General features: G+C 42.5%; 2 protein-coding genes across 9 annotated transcripts in view; both read left to right on the top strand.

The window, feature by feature from the left end:
* Positions 1-7,104, top strand: part of LOC124019000 (guanine nucleotide-binding protein G(I)/G(S)/G(T) subunit beta-1) — a 49,244-nt gene extending 42,140 nt beyond the window's left edge. For 5 of the 6 annotated variants that reach the window (XM_046334328.1, XM_046334329.1, XM_046334330.1 and 2 more), the window contains 2 exons: positions 964-1,079; positions 5,151-7,104. In XM_046334328.1, the coding sequence (XP_046190284.1) occupies positions 964-1,070 (107 nt within the window). In that variant the 3' untranslated portion in view covers positions 1,071-1,079; positions 5,151-7,104. Of the gene's footprint in view, positions 1-963; positions 1,080-3,463; positions 4,291-5,150 lie in introns of those variants that run through there. The other variant, XM_046334327.1, reaches the window with a different exon arrangement.
* Positions 7,105-19,616: 12,512 nt separating this feature from the next.
* The window catches only part of LOC124019001 (NAD kinase-like), a 31,930-nt gene continuing 30,849 nt past the window's right edge, over positions 19,617-20,697 (top strand). For 2 of the 3 annotated variants that reach the window (XM_046334344.1, XM_046334339.1), the window contains exon 1: positions 20,196-20,318. The gene's annotated coding sequence lies outside the window, so the exon portion shown is untranslated. Of the gene's footprint in view, positions 19,815-20,195; positions 20,319-20,697 lie in introns of those variants that run through there. The other variant, XM_046334340.1, reaches the window with a different exon arrangement.

The following is a 20,697-nucleotide window of genomic DNA, read 5'->3' as shown; positions in this document are numbered from 1 at the left end:
GTGAAAAGGGGTGGGGTGTTGGAATGGACTAGATCTACTAGGTGTGGTTCTACTGTAGCGGGGATATTTTGACTCGGTACTGCTACCCCCTGCATATAGCCTCTGTATTGTTATTTTATTTTTGTTACTTTAAAAAAAATGATTATTTAGTAAATATTTTCTTAAGCCCTTAACCAACAATGTAGTTGTTAGTAAGCATTCCACGGTAAGGTCTACCTACACCTGTTGTATTCAGTGCATGTGACAAAAAAATGTGAGGAGTACCTGAGATATTGATTTGGAGCATTTGGAGTATTACAGGAATGACTGGGGTCCTGTAGGTATCAGAGAACAGCAGGGTTACTTTAGTTGAGCACATCGGAGGTACCGTCTGGGGCCACACGGGGGTCGGTGTTGTAGCCAGACTAGTTCCTCAAGTACAGCAGGGATACTGCAGACATACAGCAATTCTGGGTATAGAGCAGATTGAACTAGAGAATTCTAGATTCTCCACCTTTTTCCAGAATTGTGCACTTAAGACTTCCCTTCGTGGAGTCAAAAGCATAAGACTGGTGGAAGCATTGGCTGGAAGGAATTTTCACCATTTGTTAAATCCATGACAGGGAGTGTGCAAGTGAAGGCTAGTTTGTACAGTAACAGGGTTTGTGGATGCAGCCCCTGCTGTTTCACCTGCTCCAGCAGCGGACGAGCTCCCACAGAGGTATGAATAGTTTAGTGCTTTTGACTGTGGTCTGGTTCCAAGGAGAAAGCGATGGGCTGGATCTGACACGCATGAGTAACATTTGCTAATAACTGATTCTTCCATTTATACAATGCAATAGAACTCATACACAGAATTATAGACTAGCCAGGTCGTTCATGGAATGATCTTTTAAGGGTTAAACTAAGTGAGCAGAGGAGATGATGTGGTGTTGGCTGGGTGTTGTGATATGATCTCATGGTCTGACCCTGCTCTGTCCCTAGGTGTCCTGGCTGGACATGACAACCGTGTCAGCTGCTTGGGTGTGACCGATGATGGAATGGCCGTTGCAACAGGGTCCTGGGACAGCTTCCTCAAGATCTGGAACTAGATTCTGAAGGTAACTACACTTCACAGCCACCATCCCACCACAAGTATGCCTGACATGCTATGGCACTCTCCTCATCTCTCCCCATAAAGAACATTTAACTCCAGTTTAATTCACTTCACCTTATCCAAAGTTGTAGAATGTAAGTTAAGTCAAGTGCTGTTTTGCTCCAAATGTCTCTATTGAAGCTTAAAGTGTAACATGTGTATATTACTATGATTCTACTCTGAATATCATTTTTCAACTGGAAAAGTTCCAAAATATCTGGAGGTGGACTATAACTTCTGTTCAAGTAAACATCTCAAGATGCCTTACAGTAACACAGACCCTGTAAATTAAGACATGAATACATGATTGACTTGAATAGCAATGTAGTTGTACTTGCTCTTTTCCTAGGTGAAGAAATTTTTCCTAATTGTTTCATTATGCCCTATAGTTCGTCTACAGCTACATTGGTAACCAGAATGTGTTTACTCAGCTGAACACTGCAGATGCGCTATATGAAAATATAATTATATTGAGTTGCTGTGTATTGTTTGTAAGAACATCAAGTAAAGGTGCCATGTAGTTGCATCGTATCCGTGCCACTTCTTAAAGTGGGTTGTCCTATTTGGGTTGAGCTGCCATGAGAATGCATTCTGTGTCAGTTGATGGATAAAATTGGTTTCATGAGGGGGCCATGTACCAGTGCAGTGTAACTTGGATAAAGATTGATCTCATCATCCTTACCTAATTGTATTTGAGTGGATGGAGTGTTGAGGTTGTGTAATAGACTATATATGCAAAATTGTGTACAGCCTTCAAACAAGTAGATTTGGCTATTTCAGCCTCAGTTGCTGACTGACAGGTGTATAAAATCGAGCACAAAGCCATGCAATTTCCATAGACAAACATTGGCAGTAGAATGGCCTTACTGAAGAGCTCAGCTCCTAGAGTGACTAAGAGAAACAATTGCTCAGCTACACAAGCTCACAGAACGTGACCACCGAGTGCTGAAGCATGTAGCGTGTAAAAAAATCTTCGGTCCTCGGTTGCAACACTCACTACTGAGTTTCAAACTGCCCCTGGGAATGTCATCTGTGGGTGACGAAGAGCACAGAATTTCATTATTTGCTGATGTATAAAAGCGCATGTCTAAACCAAAGACCTCTGCAGTAACGGACATCATATCTGAATATGGTAACCTGTCAGGGAACAAAATTAACGTGGATAAATCCATGTCTATACCTTTGAATATCCCCTCTACAATCAACTGAGATATGATAACTCCATTCCAGCTGTCTGAAACAGGCTTGGAGTACTTGGGCATATGTTACTCCAAATCTTAAAGACCTGTTCACTTCAAATTAAATGCCTTTGCTCACAAAGATTAAATAGGACCCGGTTAAGGCCTCCCGGGTGGCGCAGTGGTTAAGGGCACTGTACTGCAGGGCCAGCTGTGCCATAAGAGACTCTGGGTTCGCGCCCAGGCTCTGTCGTAACTGGTCGCGACCGGGAGGTCCGTGGGGCGACGCACAATTGGCCTAGCGTCGTCCGGGTTAGGGATGGCTTGGCCGGTAGGGATGTCCTTGTCTCATCGCGCTCCAGCGACGCCCGTGGCAGGCCGGGCGCAGTGCGCGCTAACCAAGGTTGCCAGGTGCAGGGTGTTTCCTCCGACACATTGGTGCGGCTGGCTTCCGGGTTGGATGAGCTCTGTGTTAAGAAGCAGTGCGGCTTGGTTGGGTTGTGTATCGGAGGACGCATGACTTTCAACCCTCGTCTCTCCCGAGCCTGTACGGGAGTTGTAGCGATGAGACAAGATAGTAGCTACTAAAACAATTGGATACCATGAAACTGAGGAAAAAAAGGGGTAAAAAAATAAATAAAACTATTTTTGGCAGGATTAATGTTGTCAGGATGAACATCCTTCCTCTGATAAATTATCTATTCTAAAATATCCCTTGGCATCTATCGCAGTCATTTTTTTTTTTCAGAAAAGGAATGCCAATATCTCTAAATATATCTAGAACAAGAATAAACCTAGAACCTAATTTACCAACTAAATTAAGGCTAAAGATTTAGGAGGGATCTCTTTGCTAAATCTGCAACTATATTACTGGTCTGTTCAGATCAAGCACATGATTAGTTAGTACCTAGATTAGTTTGTACCCCCCCTCCCCCACAATGAGTATTGAACTTCTGGACTGAAAGACAAAGGGTATTGCTGACTTTACGCCTTTTACTCAGGACACTCTTAAATCGTTCCAACACTGAGTTTCATTTATCCAACAGATTTTAAGTACCTACAATTTAGACACTTCAGAGGGTCAGAAGAACGTCGATTTTAAACTACATTTTCAAATTATTGAAGTTCGGAGAGGTTTAATCTTCGACTTGTATTCTATTTTATTGAACAGAAGTGCCTCATCCTATGACTCGTTGAGACATGTTTGGGAGAAAGACATTGGACATGCATTCGGTGAGGAAGAATGGGCTTCTATCTGCGAAAGGGTCTACCCCAAATGCACCTCCATAAGCATACAAGAACTACATTTCAAATGTTTTCATTGAATCTACTTTACACCTGTCCGCCTTCAAAGAATGTTTTCCAATGCATCGCATTTGTTTCAAATGTAAACAGGATAATGGCACCTTCATGCACGTTTTTTGGTACTGTAGCAGAATCTAGTCTTATTGGAATGATATTCATTTACACATCAATAAAATCTTGGGTAGACGATTTGCTTTATCGCTGAATTTATTGTAACGTAGTGTTTGACCCTGACTCTGAACATCTGTTCAATACACTTGTTTACTTAGTAAAAAAATGTATATTGTTATTATGGTCCACACCTGATGTACCATCTGTGAGAATGTGGCTTTCTCAAGCTTCTGCTATTCTACCCTAGAGAAACTTACCTTTGAGTTACATCAGAAGTCTGTTACATTTTGGAAAATCTAGTCTCCACATTGTTGTCCTGTAGAAAACCTCCCATAAATACCCCATGTTATCATTGTGAAGTAAAATTTTGTTCTCCATTTTTACTGCTTTTGGTATGTTTTGCTGTATCCTTATTCCTTTTGATTGTACTTAGTCTGTGGTATGCTTAGTTTGGTTGTTTATGTAACCCTTGTTAAAATAAAATAACATTCTAATAAAAAGATAATTACAAACTGCCTCTGGAAGCAATGTCAGCACAAGAACTGTTCATCTGGAATGGGTTTCCATGGCCAAGCAGCCACACAAGCCTAAGATCACAATGAGCAATGCCAAGCGTCGGCTGGAGTGGTGTAAAGCTTGCTGCCATTGGACTCAGGAGCAGTGGAAACGTACCATCTTCGCAGTCCGACGGATGAATCTCAGTTTGGCGGATGCCAGGTGAACGCTACCTTCCTGAATGGTTTGGTAGAAGAGGAATAATGGTCTGGGGCTTTTTTTTTCATGGTCTGGGCTAGGCCTCTTAGTTCCAGTGATGGGAAATCTTAACGCTACAACATACAATGACATTTTTGACAATTCTGTGCTTCCAACTTTGTGGCAACATTTTGGGAAGGCCCTCTCCTTTTTCATTATGGCAATACCCCCGTGCACAAAGCAAGGTCCTTACAGAACGTTTGACTGCGAGCCAGGCCTGACTGCCCGACAACATTGCCCGACCTCACTAATGCTCTTGTGGCTGAATGAAAGCAAATCCCCGCAGCAATGTTCCAACATCTAGTGGAAAGCCTTCCCAGAAGAGTGGAAACTGTTATAGCAGCAAAGGGGGGACCAACTCAATATTAATGCCCATGATTTTAGAATAAGGTGTTCGACAAGCAGGTGTCCAGATAGTTTTGGTAATTTAGTGTAGCACTGGATATCATATTCTCTAGTTTGAATATCTGCTGCCATCTGTAGGTGAACATGGGAAAATCACTCAAATCAAGTCTAGCTCAGTCTTAAACTGCTTGTTGGTTTGCGGCCATCCAGTTTATAGCTCACCGTTGACCAATCAGTTTTGTTTGATTCATTTTTAAGAGGTTAATTGTCTACAATGACTCTACACTTTTAGGAATTACTTTTGTTGCAAATAACAATTTTGTTTCTCTTTGTCCTGTTTTCAGATGGCATCCGGACTCCAAAGTGGAGTGGAAGACCATTCCAACCTAAAAATGTTCCATTTTCTTGCATATCCAATTTGATCAAAACACCACTATACTGACTCCCAACACCCCAAAAAACTACCAAGGGCAAAAATTCTCTCTCCTTCTCATTTAAAATACCACCGTTTATCACTCAGCTAAAAAAATATGAGGAATTGCAGTGGTATGAAATGGAATGGGGAAGAAATTGTGCATTCCTCCTGGGACCATTTTCTGATATTGTGTTGAATGAAAATACATTCACCACCATGCAAATATCATCCATCTTCATTACAGGTTTGAGTGAAAGTCATTTACACAACGATGATCTAACTCTTGATAGATTTTTGGCCAGCCATGTTTATTTAATTTTTTCGGTCATGTTACTTTCCTCTTTTTTTCCCCCCAGAACTAGATCAGTGGCCTCCTGTTGGTAAATTGAGGATCAAAAGCTTTGTTTTATCTCTTGGTCTTGATATATTTTAGAATCAAGTTTTGTAGATTTGAAATAAAAATTCATGATCATGTCATTTTAATCCAGCTTTATCACATCAGAAAAAAGGCAAACTTCAACAGGGAGTCCATGAGCCACCGACAGGGTCTGGCCATTCTGAATATTTAGTTCCAAGATTCTTTACTCAGTTTTGGGGGGTTTTCTGTCTAGTCAATAATTATTTTTTTTTGCACACAATTTTACTTTGCATATGCAGAATAATGTTTAAAGGAAAGTTAACTAACCAAGCACATGCTATTTGTGATAATGAATGCTAATTTTTAAACATCAATTTTTTTTTTTTACCCATTCTCTTCACCTTTTGTTTGGTGACAATGTAGACTAGTGAAATGAAGAAGCCCATCGGTTCACTTTTTATTTTATTTCTTTCTGTTGACTGTGGTTGGGACCGGTGATGTGATTTGGTTGGGTAGGGACGCCTCCACTTATACTCCGGTTTCTTTCCGGAGTTTCAAGAGGAACCCATTCTGTGCTTGGAAATGCAGTTACTACTCTGAACGAAATGTTGTATAAATCAATGTTTGAAAATAATGATATTGAAACTTTTTAAGTAAAAAAAAAAAAAGAAAAGTTGTCTGCCATGGGTGGGTTAACTCTTAGGATCGCATGCTGTAGAATTGCTTAAAGAGGTGCATATGAACTAAGTCCTTTTGATGTTTTTCTTTTACGGAAAATAACCTGTTAAATATATCATAATTACAATGGTATTTATATTGTTTTTGGCTAATCTGTGCATAAATAATTCAATTAAAATGTCAAAGCTATGCACTTGAGAGCAGCAAACACCATAACATAAACAGTTACCTGGTCTTATATCCATACTTGGGAAGGATTCCTTGATTTTAAAAGTAATCTAAACATTTAAAACACACATGCACGCACAGACACACAAATGGAACAAAGAAATGTTAATTTCTTGTGTAGCAAACAAATTCCAGTGACAAAAAAACAAACATTTTGTAACAAACAGGTTTTTTTCTGTCCTTTAATAAGAAAAAAGAAGTTACATGCAGCATCTGAATGGCAGAATGTTCTGTACCCCTATCCTTGTAAACAGAGACTCTTTCTTTAGCAGTAGTGGCATTTTTTCCATTCTGTTTTCTCTGCGACATTCTGTACAAAAATGTTCTGTAATTGTGCGTTAGGCGTGGAGTTGGCAATAAAAATAAAAAAATATTACAAATGAATTTCCCTTTTCTCTCCATGAAATAACATGATCTCTACACCCCCACTGTTCCCTTCTCACCTTTTTGTATTTAATTTTAGACAGTGTACAACTGAAAGCTGGATGCAAGATAGAATCTATATTAAAATGCAGTTTGAGATGTTGCGAGTATAATTATTTGAGAAAATATGCTAGTTGAAATGTTTAGCAATGTTAGTTATTGTAACTACAAATAAAGTGATTTCTTTTACACTTAACTGTTGCTTTTTGCGTTTACAATATTTGCATGAGTTATTTACTATAGCAAACACTTATGCTGAACGATGTCTCCAGTGAAGTATTGTTTAATGTAGTAATGAATTGAATGTCACCCAATCACCCTAACGTTGCTTCATCACATCTCAAAGCTCCTATTAACACCCTTTATAAATACATACACAGTAGATTCATTTGTAATAATCACACGGGTAGTATTATACACTATAAAAAAGCTCATGGTTCCCTATGAGCCAGTGGCTCAAAGTGTTACCAAAACGTCGTCACTTTTCCTATCAACGAGAGACTGCGTGACAACTCAGTAATGGGGATGGCATGCATTTCAAATATAAATGTATGAAGACTAAATATTGGAGTTCCATAGCTTGTCTAGTTTGGAATAACTGATAACTGATTTTTCCAAGGCTGAAGCATGACAAGAAATAACTACATTGAAAGACCTGCACCATAGCGTTGTTCGTAGCTGCTTCTATGCGTGCAAAACAAATTCTGTACTTCCTGTTTGCGTCGTCTTTCTAAGTACCAGAAAGCGCCACTAGGGGGCAAATAACTCCATTGAACACAATGAAAATCCAATTTAACTGTAGTGTCTTAACACTTAGTACTTATTTATGTAATAAGAAAGACTCTGAATACAGGCAATTGAACTGGAGCTTCACATTTACTCAAACTAGTTAGTACCAGAATAACATAGAACAATACTGCGCATGACCAAGGGCGCTTCATCCTTAAAGGGGACATCAGTAATTAACAGAACATAACATTCCTTCTCTTATACAATCAGAGTTACTTTTACCAAACCACAACTGAAACATTTCCCAGAACTTGTTGTAGTTATTTTGCATCTTTTAATTTGAACTTGAACAGTTCGTTTTTGTTTGTTTGTTTATAAGTCTAGTCTGTCTGGTGGACGGTGCCTTCGTTCTGGGTAGCGCCTCAGATTGTCTGGAGGCTCCTGAACATCCTCAGTGTGTGCTTCTTCCATTATAGCGTCTGCTATAGCAGCACCTTCATCAATACGTTCCCTTCTTTCAGCCTGGGGTCTCTCTACTGACCCACCGTCCTCTACAGTTCCTTGTGTGTCACTCTCGGGAGCTCTCTGTGCCTGTTCTCTCTCGATTGTTGTGCTGTTTTCCGTGGAATGCATTTGGTTAATGTGACGCCGCCACATTATGTCTGGGCTCACTTGAACTTGGTAAGTTCTGGGTCCCGTTTGTGTGTGTAGGGTCCCTCTTGTCCATTTCCCTCCTCTTCTGTAGTCTCGCACCATCACTTCCTGTCCTGTTTGGAGATGGCGCTCCCGGCCACCGGAGAGCATCTTGGATTGTTTGTTCAGCACTTCATTACGCCTGTTTTGGCTTCATGATGTCCAGCTGTGTGCGGAGAGGCCTCCCGAACATCAGTGCGGCTGGGCTTTCATTTGTTGTGGGGTGTTTCGGTAGGAGGCCAGGAACTTGGCCAGTTTTGTTTGCAAAGTCCCTTCGTCTCGTTTTGCTGCACGGAGTCCTTGCTTTAGGGTTTGCACAAAGCGTTCTGCCAGCCCATTGGTGGCAGGGTGGTACGGAGCTGAAGTTGAGTGTTTGATTCCATTTACTGACATGAATCTTGTAAACTCGTCACTTACAAAAGCTTGCGCGTTGTCACTTACCAGCTGCAGTGGCAAACCGAAGCGTGCAAACGTTGTTCTGAGACACTCTATCGTCTGAGCTGAGGTGGAGGAGTCAGTGCAAAACACCTCTGGCCATTTGGAATGGGCATCAACTATAACCAGAAACATGTGCTTTTCAAAAGGACCAGCGTAGTCCACATGAATTCTCTGCCATGGCTCTGCGGGCCATTCCCATGGGTGGACTGGGACAGGAGCAGGCATGTGAAGGGTTTCCAAACATCCACTACAGTTCTTTGCCATATTTTCTATCTGTTGGTCCAGACCTGGCCACCAGAAGTGGCTCCTTGCGAGCAGCTTCATTTTGACAATTCCAACATGACCATGTAGTTGCTGCAAGACTAGATGTTGGCATTTCTGGGGTATCATGACTCTCATTCCCCACATCAAACATCCTTGGTACGTTGTAATTTCGTTTCTCCGCTGGAAATACGGAGTCAGCTCCTTTCTGCCAGTAGCTGGCCATCCTGACATGGTGTAGGTGTACACTTTTGACAAGGTCACATCTTTCCTTGTCTCATGTTTGATAACTGTGCTTGTGACCGGTAGTGCCTCGAGCTGAGCGGTATGGAACATGTCCACTGCATCCACCCTCCTTTGTCTTTCTCTTGTACACGGCAGTCTGGATAATCCATCTGCATTTGTGTGGAGGGATGATGGCTTAAACTCAATGTCATACATATGACTGGCAAGGAACAGGGCATATCGCTGTAACCTGGCTGCTGTCATTGCTGGAATGCCTTTGGACTGAAAATGGAAAGCAACGGCTGGTGATCTGTAACCAGTGTGAAACGCTTGCCATATAGGTATGCGTGGAATTTCTTGACGCCCCACACTAGTGCCAGTGCTTCTTTGTCGATTTGTGAGTAGTTTTTCTCTGCATCATTCAATGTTCGTGACGCAAATGCAACTGGCCTCTCTGACCCATCTTTCAGTGTGTGTGAAAGGACTGCCCTTAATCCATAAGGGGACGCATCACAAGCCAACTTCACTGGCATTTCAGGGTCGTAATGCATCAGGACCTGTTCAGATGTTGTGAGCCGTTTTGCCTCCAGAAATGCATTTTCACACTGCTCTGTCCACCGCCATGTCCTATTCTTTTACAGGAGCTGATTTAGAGGCTGGAGTACTGCTGAAAGGTTTGGGAGGAATCTTCTGTAGTAATTGATCAGTCCCGTGAAAGATCTCACTTCTGTGATATTTTGTGGTCGTTGTGCCTGTACCACTGCCTCGATTTTGTCCTGTGTTTTGTGCAATCCATTACAGTCAAACTCATGTCCACAGAAGACAATCTTGTCTTTGAAGAACTCACACTTCTTTAAGTTTGCCTGTAGACCATACTCTTTCAGTCTTTTCAGGACCTCTTCCAGGTTAGCCAGGTGCTCTTTGTTGGTGCGTCCTGTTATGATCATGTCATCCAGGATACACTGGGTTCCTGGGATTCCTTGAAAAATCTGGTATATAGTTCATTGCCAAATGGCTGGGGCTGATGCAATGCCAAACACCAGTCGGTTATACCTGTATAGACCTTTGTGTGTGTTTATTGTCAGGTACTGTTTGGAACTCTCTTCAACCGGTAGCTGCAGGTAAGCCTGTTTCAGATCGATGTTACTGAAGTGTTTCCCACCAGCTAGTGCAGCAAAGATGTCATCCAGGCGTGGTAGGGGGTATTGGTCCACATGCAACATTGGATTCACAGTTACCTTGAAGTCCCCACACATTCTAACAGACCCGTCTTTCTTCACAATAGGAACTATGGGTGTGGCCCATTCGCTTCTGTCCACTTTCGTCAGGATCCCTGTATCCTGCAAGCGATCGATTTCCGCCTCCACCTCTGGTCTCAGGGAGTATGGAACAGATCTGGCTTTGCAGAATTTTGGGGTTGCGTCATCTCTTAGTACAAGTTTTGCTGTGAAGCCTTTTACTGTTCCCATCTGATCACTGAAAACTGTGTTGTATTTATTCCGCAAGTGTTCCAGTGTTTGGTCTGTGCCTTTCTCTTTGGACTGGAACGTGTGGAGCATTTTCAAGTCACACCAATTCAGCTTAATTTTTGAAAGCCATTCCCTGCCAAATAATGGGGGCCAGTTCCAGGCACCACATACAGCTGTAACTGCTGTGTTTGCCCCCCATAATGCACTCTGACCTGCAACGCCCCCATTGGGCTCAATCTCTCTCCTGAGTATGTCTTCAGCAACACATTTGTGTTCTTCAGCTTGATAGCCTTAAAGTGCTCATTGTAGACAGTAGTGGAAATTATAGACACTGCAGATCCTGTGTCCAGCTCCATTTTGAGGGGTTTGCCTTCGATATCTGGTGTCACCCATATTATGCTACTGCTGGGAGAAGTCACTGTGTTTAACTCCATTGTACCAATTAATCGTTCATCTGAATCACTGCCATTGTTCTCTGCTAGTGCATTCACAGACCCTTTAATTTTCTCAGTTTTCCTGTTGTGACTGAATTTGGCTTTGCATGCTCTTTGAATGTGCCCCCTTCTACTGCATTTGTTACAAATTTCGTCTTTGAAACGGCAGTCCTCTGCTCTGTGACCATCTCTGTCACACCTGTTGCATTTTTCGGCCACACGGGGCGTTGTCGACTGCGTGAAAACTTGTGCAGGGAAATTTGTGACAGGTCAGTACTTCTTTTACTTTGCAACTCAAAAGTATCTTTAGTCGCGATTTCCATAGCCACAGCAATTTCAACAGCCTTTGCAAACATGAGCTCTGATTCTGTGAGCAAACGTTTTTGAATGTGTTCATGTTTCAGTCCACAAACAAATCTATCCCTTAATGTGTCATTTAGGTTCTCTCCCAACTGGCAATGTTCAGACAGTTTCTTCAACACTGCTACATATGTACTAACACCCTCCCCCTCATTCTGATCTCTCTTGTGGAAACGAAAACGTTCCGCGATGAGGAGTGGTTTAGGTGATAGGTGATTTTGCAATATCTCCACAATCTCTGTGAATGTTTTATTTGAGGGCTTCAGAGGGGCAGTCAGATCTCTTAGCAAACTGTATGTTTTTGGGCCAATTAAACTCAACAAAGCTGGCACTCTCTTGTTATCAGCAATGTCGTTTGCAATGAAGTACTGTTCCAGTCGTTCAATGTAAGAAGCCCAGTTTTCTTGCGTGTCATCAAACACATCTATTTTCCCGATGCTAGCCATTCTCTTTACCTCCGGCTCCACGGGTCTTTGATCTGCCGCCTCGTTCTCGTCAGCTCTCCCCTCGTCTTCACTGCTTGCTAGCTGTTGTGCTACAGGGTCAAAATCTTCCTCTCTTCCTACGAACTCCATCTGTATTCGTGATGCACACTGCAGGTAATTGTCCTCGTCGCCATAGTAGTGTCTTAACACTTAGTACTTATTTATGTAATAAGAAAGACTCTGAATACAAGCAATTGAACTGGAGCTTCACATTAACCATTGTAATAAAATAATCTGTTACCTTCTAACAGGATGGCAGCACACTCCCCACCTGGAATAATGAAATTGTGCCACTGTGAAATAAAACATATCAAGAAACAAATAATGTCCTCTCTATTTTTACCTTTTGTCTCTCAGAAAGAAGAACAACAATCTCTGAGATTGGTCTCAGAAACACATTAGCAGCTCTTTGCTTGACAATTTTTAGTTCTACTTTCCCAACCTTTTTGTCAGTACTGGGAAAGGTTTTTACCACAAGCCCGACTGGCCAGTCATTTCTGTGTGCCTGACTGTCTTTCAATAAGACAACATCTCCCACTTTTACATTTGGCTTTTCTGCTGTCCATTTTCTGCGTCTCTGCAGCGTTGTCAGGTACTCCTGTCTCCACCTTTTCCAAAAGGTGTCAGCGAGACACTGGACTTGCTTCCACTGTTTTCCATGAAGGTCGTTCATGCTGAAGTATCCGGAAGGGGCTGAGGTAGCGCTGGTCTTTTGTGTAAGTAACATTGAGGGTGTGAGAATGGTAGGCATGTCAGGGTCGGTTGATACTGACACTAAGGGTCTCGCATTGATTATTGCCATAACTTCAGACATAAGAGTGCTCAAGACCTCATGTGTGAGATGATTGGAGCCCGTCTGAAACAGCATAGCATCAAGAATACGTCTGGCAACCCCAATGAGTCTCTCCCAAGAACCACCCATATGAGATGAGTGTGGAGGATTAAATATCCAAGTACATCCCTTATCTGAGAGGTATTTAGTCAGTTCTGAGTCATTTGTGTCGATACCCAGTTCCCTGCAGGCACCTATAAAGTTTGTACCTCGATCAGAACGTAGCACTTTTGCTGGACCACGGATAGCGAAAAAACACCTCAGCGCGTTGATGAAGCTGGATGTGGACATGGAGTCGATAAGCTCGATATGGACTGCTCTAGTAGACATACATGTAAAGAGCACCGCCCAGCGCTTGGAGTCTGCACTACCACCTCTAGTGCGACGAGTTATGACATTCCATGGTCCAAACACATCAAGTCCAACGCTGGTGAATGGTGGTTCAGATGTGAGTCTGTCTGCAGGCAAGTCAGCCATTTTTTGGTCAACGAACCTCCCTCTAACCTTGCGGCAGGTGACACACTTGTGAATGATACCAGAGACCAGACGTTTGCTCCCAATAATCCAGAAGACTGCTGCTCGAATAGCTCCATCTGAAAAATGACGGCCTTGGTGAGCCACTTGCTCGTGATAATGTCTTACCAGCAGAGTGGCAACATGATGTGTCCGTGGGATGATGAGAGGATGTTTTTCGTCTTGTAACGTGTTGGCGGAGGATAAGCAGCCTCCCACCCTCAGCAACCCATCCTCATCAATCACTGGGTTCAACTTTTTGAGTGTACTTTGCTTTGGGAACTCTTCCTTTTTCAATGCATTTGAATTCCTCTCTGAAGGCTTCATGTTGCACACAGTGAATGATTGCTGTTTTGGCTTGTGACAACTCACTTGTACCGCATGGTTTATTACAGTCATGCCAGCCTCTGCAGCTGGTGTTGTCTGCACCTTCCTGGAAGGATCTTGCAACATGAATGAGTTGTGCTGTGGCTCGATTGAGTTTTCCAGCTTGAGAACCTCTCAAAGCGATGAGAGACGAGTTGAGCTCCAGAAACTTTAGAGGCAAAGACAGTGACGTCTGGTCGAATCTCTGCATCTGTGTGAGGCTCTACAAGGTCCAAATTGATGTTCTCAGGCTTACTCGAGTTTGTTTGGGTCAGGAACGGTGGACCTGAGAACCAACTAGTGTGTTTTAAGAGCACAGCAAGTATGGGCCTGGTTGCATGGTCTGCTGGATTGCTGTCAGTGTTTATATAGCACCACTGATCTGGATGGGTAGACTTCCTGACGTGAGTTATCCTATTGGCAACATAAACGTAGAATCTTTTGGTGACATTGTGGATGTAACCAAGAACTCTGTTACTGTTTTGTAGAACTTGGCTGCATGTATATCAATGTCAATTTCGTCTTTGATCAGTTCATACATCTCAACAGCTAACAAAGCCGCACACCGTTCTAAGCGTGGGATAGTGTGGGCCGGACGAGGGGCCAATTTTGATTTCCCCATGACAAATCCAACATGGCATTGACCTTCCGAGTCAATAACTCTCAGGTAGGCTACCGCTCCTATGGCTATTGTAGAGGCATCCGAGAAGATGTGTAGCTCTCTTCTTTGAGTGGTAGACAAGGAGACTGGGATGTAGGTCCGCTGAATATTCATATGTTCCAACTCCATCAAAGATTCCTTCCACATTTTTCCATTCCTCTTCTTTTTCTGTGGGAAGAGGGGCATCCCACTCACTCTGATCAGAAGAGAGTTCTCTGATTAAGGCTTTACCTTGCATTGTTATTGGAGCCATGAACCCAAGGGGGTCATAAAGACTATTCACTGTGGACAGGATGCCTCTCCGCGTAAAAGGCTTCTCATTGTGAGACACCTGGAATGAGAAGCTGTCTGTTTCCAGGTTCCAGGAAAGTCCCAGACTCCGTTGAAAGGGGAGAGGATCCACTCCTAGGTCCAGATCTTTTAAGTCTTTCGCACGGTCCTCCATAGGGAAGGCTTCCATAACTGTTTTGCTATTGGATGCAATCTTGTGTGGTTTCATGTTGGACTCCGCCAACATTGCTTGTGTTTTTCTTAGAATGTTGACAGCTTCTTCTGTAGTAGCTACTGATGTCAGACCATCATCGACGTAGAAGTTCTTCACTACATATTGCTTGGGTTCTGACCCGTGTTCATTCTCACCCTGTAGCGCTGCTCGTCTCATGCAGTAGATGGCTACGGCTGGTGAAGGGCTGTTCCCAAATTCATGGACTTTCATCCTGTACTCAGTTATGTTTCTATCTGGGTTGTTGTCTTCATACCAGAGAAACCTTAAGTAATCTCTGTGATCTTCACGTACACCAAAACAGTGCAAAACTAGACAGATAGCTAACAACTAAGTCTTCAATAAAACTCCCAAGGCATGACTTTTCTTGAATGAATATATTGTAAACATTTATGTTGTGAAACTGCAAAATACAGAAAAGAATATACTTTAGTGTTCAATTCACACCGACATACTGTAGCTGTACATTAAACATTTGAAGTTGCATAAATACAATGCACGCGCTAAGGTACCATGCATCTGGCATGATGCCAAACCATATAGCTAATTGTTAACCATATGGTAATTGGCTCCTTTCATTACTCTAATAATGTATAACCATCTAGGTAGAATAACAAAACATATTACACTAGAAACATTAACAAAACTACAGTATTGTATATTTTACAATTCGTTTGCATGACTCATGAGCAAAGTAATACAGCTAACGACATACATTAAAGGCATTGCAATTTGTGAGTAAATGCAACCAACATTGATATGTAAGCAACTCTATCAATAACAAGATTATCATCATTAGCTAAATGCTTGAATCGAACTTACAAACAAATATTTTTCCAAGGCTGAAGCGTGACAAGAAATAACTACATTGAAAGACCTGCACCGTAGCGTTGTTTGTAGCTGCTTCTATGCGTGCAAAACAAATTCTGTACTTCCTGTTTGCGTCGTCTTTCTAAGTACCAGAAAGCGCCACTAGGGGGCAAATAACACCATTGAACACAATGAAAATCCAATTTAACCATTGTAATAAAATAATCTGTTACCTTCTAACAGGATGGCAGCGCACCATTTGTATTTCATATACCTTTGACTATTGGATGTTCTTATAGGCACTATAGTATTGCCAGTGTAACAGTATAGCTTCCGTCCCCCTCTTCGCCCCGACCTGGGCTCGAACCAGGAACACATCGACAACAGCCACACTCGAAGCATCGTTACCCATCGCTGCAAGGGGAATAACTACTCCAAATCCAAAAGCGAGTGACGTTTGAAACAGTATTAGCGCACACCCAGCTAGCTAGCTAGCCATTGCACATTGGTTACACCAGCAATTAGGCTGATAGGCTTGAAGTCAAACAGCGCTGTTTTTGCGAAGAGCTGGTGGCAAAATGCACGAAAGTGCTGTTTGAATGAATGATTATGGGCCTGCTGCTGCTCACTCAGACTGCTCTTTCAAATCAGACTTAATTATAACATAACACACAGAAATACGAGCCTTTGGTCATTAATATGGTCGAATCCGGAAACTATCATTTCGAAAACAAAACGTTTATTATTTCAGTGAAATACGGAACCTTTCGGGATTTTATCTAACGGGTGGCATCCCTAAGTCTAAATATTATTTTTACATTGTATAACCTTCAATGTTATGTCATAATTAGTTCACAATGAGCCAGGCAGCCCAAACTGTTGCATATACCGACTCTGCGTGCAATGAACACAAGATAAATGACAATTCACCTGGTTAATATTGCCTGCTAAACTGGATTAGTAGTTATAACTAGTGATTATGATTGATTGTTTTTTATAAGATAAGTTTAATGCTAGCTAGCAATTTACTTTGGCTTCTACTGCATTCGCGTAACAGGCAGGCTACTGGTGGAGTGCAATGGTTAGACGTTGGACGAGTTAACTGTACCACTGCAAGATTGAATCCCCTGAGCTGACAAGGTGAAAATCTGTCGTTCTGCCCCTGAACAAGGCATTTAACACACCGTTCCTAGGCCGTCATTGAAAATAAGAATGTGTTCTTAACCGACTTGCCTAGTTAAATAAAAGTATATTTTTTTAATTGTAAAAAAAAGAAAAAGAAAAAAAATACCAATTTCCGATTGTTATGAAAACTTTAAATCAGCCCTAATTAATCGGCCATTCCGATTAATCGGTGGACCTCTAGAATGAACAAACATACAATCAATAACACAATAGAACAAGTCTATATACAGTGTGTTCAAGGGAGGTAAGGCAAAAATAGGCCATAGTGGTGAAATAATTACAATTTAGCAATAAAACACGAGTGATAGATGTGCAAGTAGAGATACTGGGGTGCAAAGAAGCAAAATAAAATAGATAACAGTATGGTGATCAGGTAGTTGGATGGGCTATTTACATATGCAGTGATCTGTGAGGGAGAGGGCCTCCCGAGTGGTGCAGTGGTTAAGGGTGCTGTACTGTCGTAACCGACCGGGAGGTCGAGTAGAGTGTAGGAGGCTATTTTGTAAATGACATCGCCAAAGTCAAGGATCAGCAGGATAGTCAGTTTTACGAGGGTATGTTTGGCAGCATGATTGAAGGATGTTTTTTGCAAAATAGGAAGCAAATTCTAGATGTAATTTTGGATTAGAGATGCTTAATGTGAGTATGGATGGATAGTTTACAGTCTAACCATGGCGGTTATGATATCGTTTAGGACCTTGAGCATGGCTGAGGTGCACCCATGACCAGCTCGGAAACCAGATTGCATAGCGGAGAAGGTACAGTGGGAGTCGAAATGTTCGGTGATCTGTTTGTTAACTTGGCTTTCGAAGACCTTAGAAATGCAGGGTAGGATAGATATAGGTCTGCAGCAGTTTGGGTCTAGAGTGTCTTCCCCTTTGAAGAGGGGGATGACCGCGGCAGCTATCCAATCTTTGGGGATCTCAGAAAGAGAGGTTGAACAGGCTAGTAATAGGGGTTGCAACAATTTTGGTGGATCATTTTAGAAAGAGATGGTGCTGATTTGTAGGGGTCCAGATTTTGCAGCTCATCAGCTATCTGGATTTGGGTGGGGGAGGCTTGGGCAAATTGCTGTGGTGAGTGCGGGGCTGTTGACCGGGGAAGGGGTAGCCAGGTGGAAAGCATGGCCAGCCTTAGAAAAATGCTTATTGAAATTCTCAATTATCATGGATTTATCGGTGGTGACAGTGTTTCCTAGTCTCAGTGCAGTGGTCAGCTGAGAGGAGGTGCTCTTATTCTCCATGGACTTTAGTGTCCCAGAACTTTTGGGACTTTGTGCTACAGGATGCAGATTTCTGTTTGAAAAAGCTAGCCTTTGCTTTCCTAACTGCCTGTGTATATTGGTTCCTAACTTCCCTGAAAGGTTGCATATCACAGGGGCTATTCGATGCTAATGCAGTACGCCACAGGATGTTTTTGTGCTGGTCAAGGGCAGTCAAGTCTGGAGTGAACCAAGGGCTATATCTGTTCCTTGTTCAAAAATTTTTGAACTGGGCATGCTTATTTAAGATGGTGAGGAAAGCATTTTTAAAGAATAACCAGGCATCCTCTACTGATGGAATGAGGTCAATATCCTTCCAGGATACCCGGGCCAGGTCGATTAGAAAGGTCTGCTCGCTGAAGTGTTTAAAGGGAGCGTTTGACAGTGATGAGGTGTGGTCGTTTGACCGAAGACCCATTACAGACGCAGGCAATGAGGCAGTGACCGCTGAGATCCTGGTTGAAGACAGCAGAGGTGTATTTGGAGGGCAGGTTGATTAGGATGATATCTATAAGGGTGCCCGTGTATACGGATTTGGGGTTGTACCTGGTAGGTTCATTGATCATTTGTGTGAGATTGAGGGTATCAAGTTTAGATTGTAGGATGGCCGGGGTGTTAAGCATGTCCCAGTCTAGGTCACTTAACAGCACGAGCTCTGAAGATAGATGGGGGGCAATCAATTCACATATGGTGTCCAGGGCACAGCTGGGGGCAGAAGGTGATCTATATGCAAGCAGCAACGGTGAGAGACTTGTTTCTGATTTTTAAAAGTAGAAGCTCAAATTGTTTGGGCACAGACCTGTATAGTAAGACAGTTGGCAGATTGTGTTAAAGCAGTGAATAAAACAAACTTAGGGAGGAGTCGTTTAATGTCAACACGGATGAAACCAAGGCTTTTACAGTTACAGAAGTCAACAAATGAGAGCGCCTGGGGAATGGGAGTGGAGCTAGGCACTGCAGGTCCTGGAGTAACCTCTACATCACCAGAGGAACAGAGTAGGAGTAGAATAAGGGTACGGCTAAAGGCTATAAGAACTGGTCATCTAGTACGTTCGGAACAGAGGGTAAATAGAGCAGGTTTATGGGCACGGTAGAATAGATTCAAGGCATAATGTACAAAGGTATGGTAGGATGTGAATACAGTGGAGGTAAACCTTGGCATTGAGTGACGATGAGAGGTATTGACTCTAGAGACACCATTTAAACTAGGTGAGGTCACCACACATGTGGGAGGTGGAACAAAAAGGCATATTGAGCAGGGCTGGAGGCTCTACAATGAAATAAGACAATAATCACTAACCAAAACAGCAATGGACAAGGCATATTGCCATTAGGGAGAGGCATGCGTAGCCGAGTGATCATAGGGTCCTCTGAGTAGCTAGGCGGGTTGGAGACACGGCGATTCAGACAGGTAGGGGGCCGAGGCTAGCAGAAGGGCCTTGGAGGGACGTCGCGACGGAAGCCCCCTCGTGCGGTTATGTCGGCAGACCAGTCGTGATGGACCAACAGGGCTCCGTGTAGTAAAAGGGTCCAGGCCAATTGGCAAATAGGTATAGTAGCCCAAGAAATTGGATGATGGACCTCTTCAGCTACCAGTCCGATATGCTCTAGACAGCTAGCGGGTCCGCGGCTAGCAGATGGGCATTCAGGGGACGTCGAGATGGAGGAGCCTGTTGAAAAATGTAAGGCTCAATTACTATAATTATATGTTTGTCATCTCCAACCAAACGACCATAGCTCAACTAGCAGCAAACTGGCGGTATTATTACTTTTAAGATGAATGACAAACATAAAATTAATATCGCAATTTTGCGGCCGGTTGGGCTATGGTCGCTTGGTTGGAGATGACAAACAAATAATTATTGTTTTTATTTAAACAGGGAAGTCCCATTGAGGGCAAGGCCTCTTTTTACAAGGGAGCCCTGCACACAATCATACAAATTCACAATATTTACAATTCCAACGCCATAAAAACAAATTTACAAAAATATATACTTAAAAGTAAATTAGAAAGGTTATATATAACCCAACCAAACAGAAGAAAGTGGACTGTGGCTCAAGAAACGCAAGATGACGTCAGTAATTACAGTATCATCAGGAAACGCTAGACAGTTTGACATGCTGCCAGCCAGGGAGCAGAAGGCTAACTAGATATACTATACATCTATCCTAAAGAAGCGAAACTTGTGAGTTAGCTAGATAGAACACTCACGGAGAGGCTCTAATCCAACACCATTACGGCCAAAAAAATTCGTGGCAATTCAGAACGTTAGCTCTGGGTGAGCTACCTTTTGAAGGCGTTGATGTAGGTAGCTAGCTAACGTTAGCCATCAACGTCAGACACGCTAACTAGCACTTAAAAGTTCGCCTGGATAGCGATAGCCTTTCATCTTTGTTGTCGTCTTATTATAGCTCAGTGGTTATAATTACTAGATAGCTTGTTGTGTGTTGCTGTTACACTACTAGCTATCTTATTTGAGCTTTATTTAAGCAGGGAGTCACTATTGAGAAGGGAGCCCTGCATATACAATTTCATAAGACAAAATCAAGTACAGTATAAAACAG

Source organism: Oncorhynchus gorbuscha, unplaced genomic scaffold, assembly GCF_021184085.1.
Source record: "Oncorhynchus gorbuscha isolate QuinsamMale2020 ecotype Even-year unplaced genomic scaffold, OgorEven_v1.0 Un_scaffold_6:::fragment_4:::debris, whole genome shotgun sequence".
In the NCBI taxonomy this organism is placed as follows: Eukaryota; Metazoa; Chordata; class Actinopteri; order Salmoniformes; family Salmonidae; genus Oncorhynchus; species Oncorhynchus gorbuscha.
This window is presented reverse-complemented; position numbering and strand designations above follow the sequence as displayed.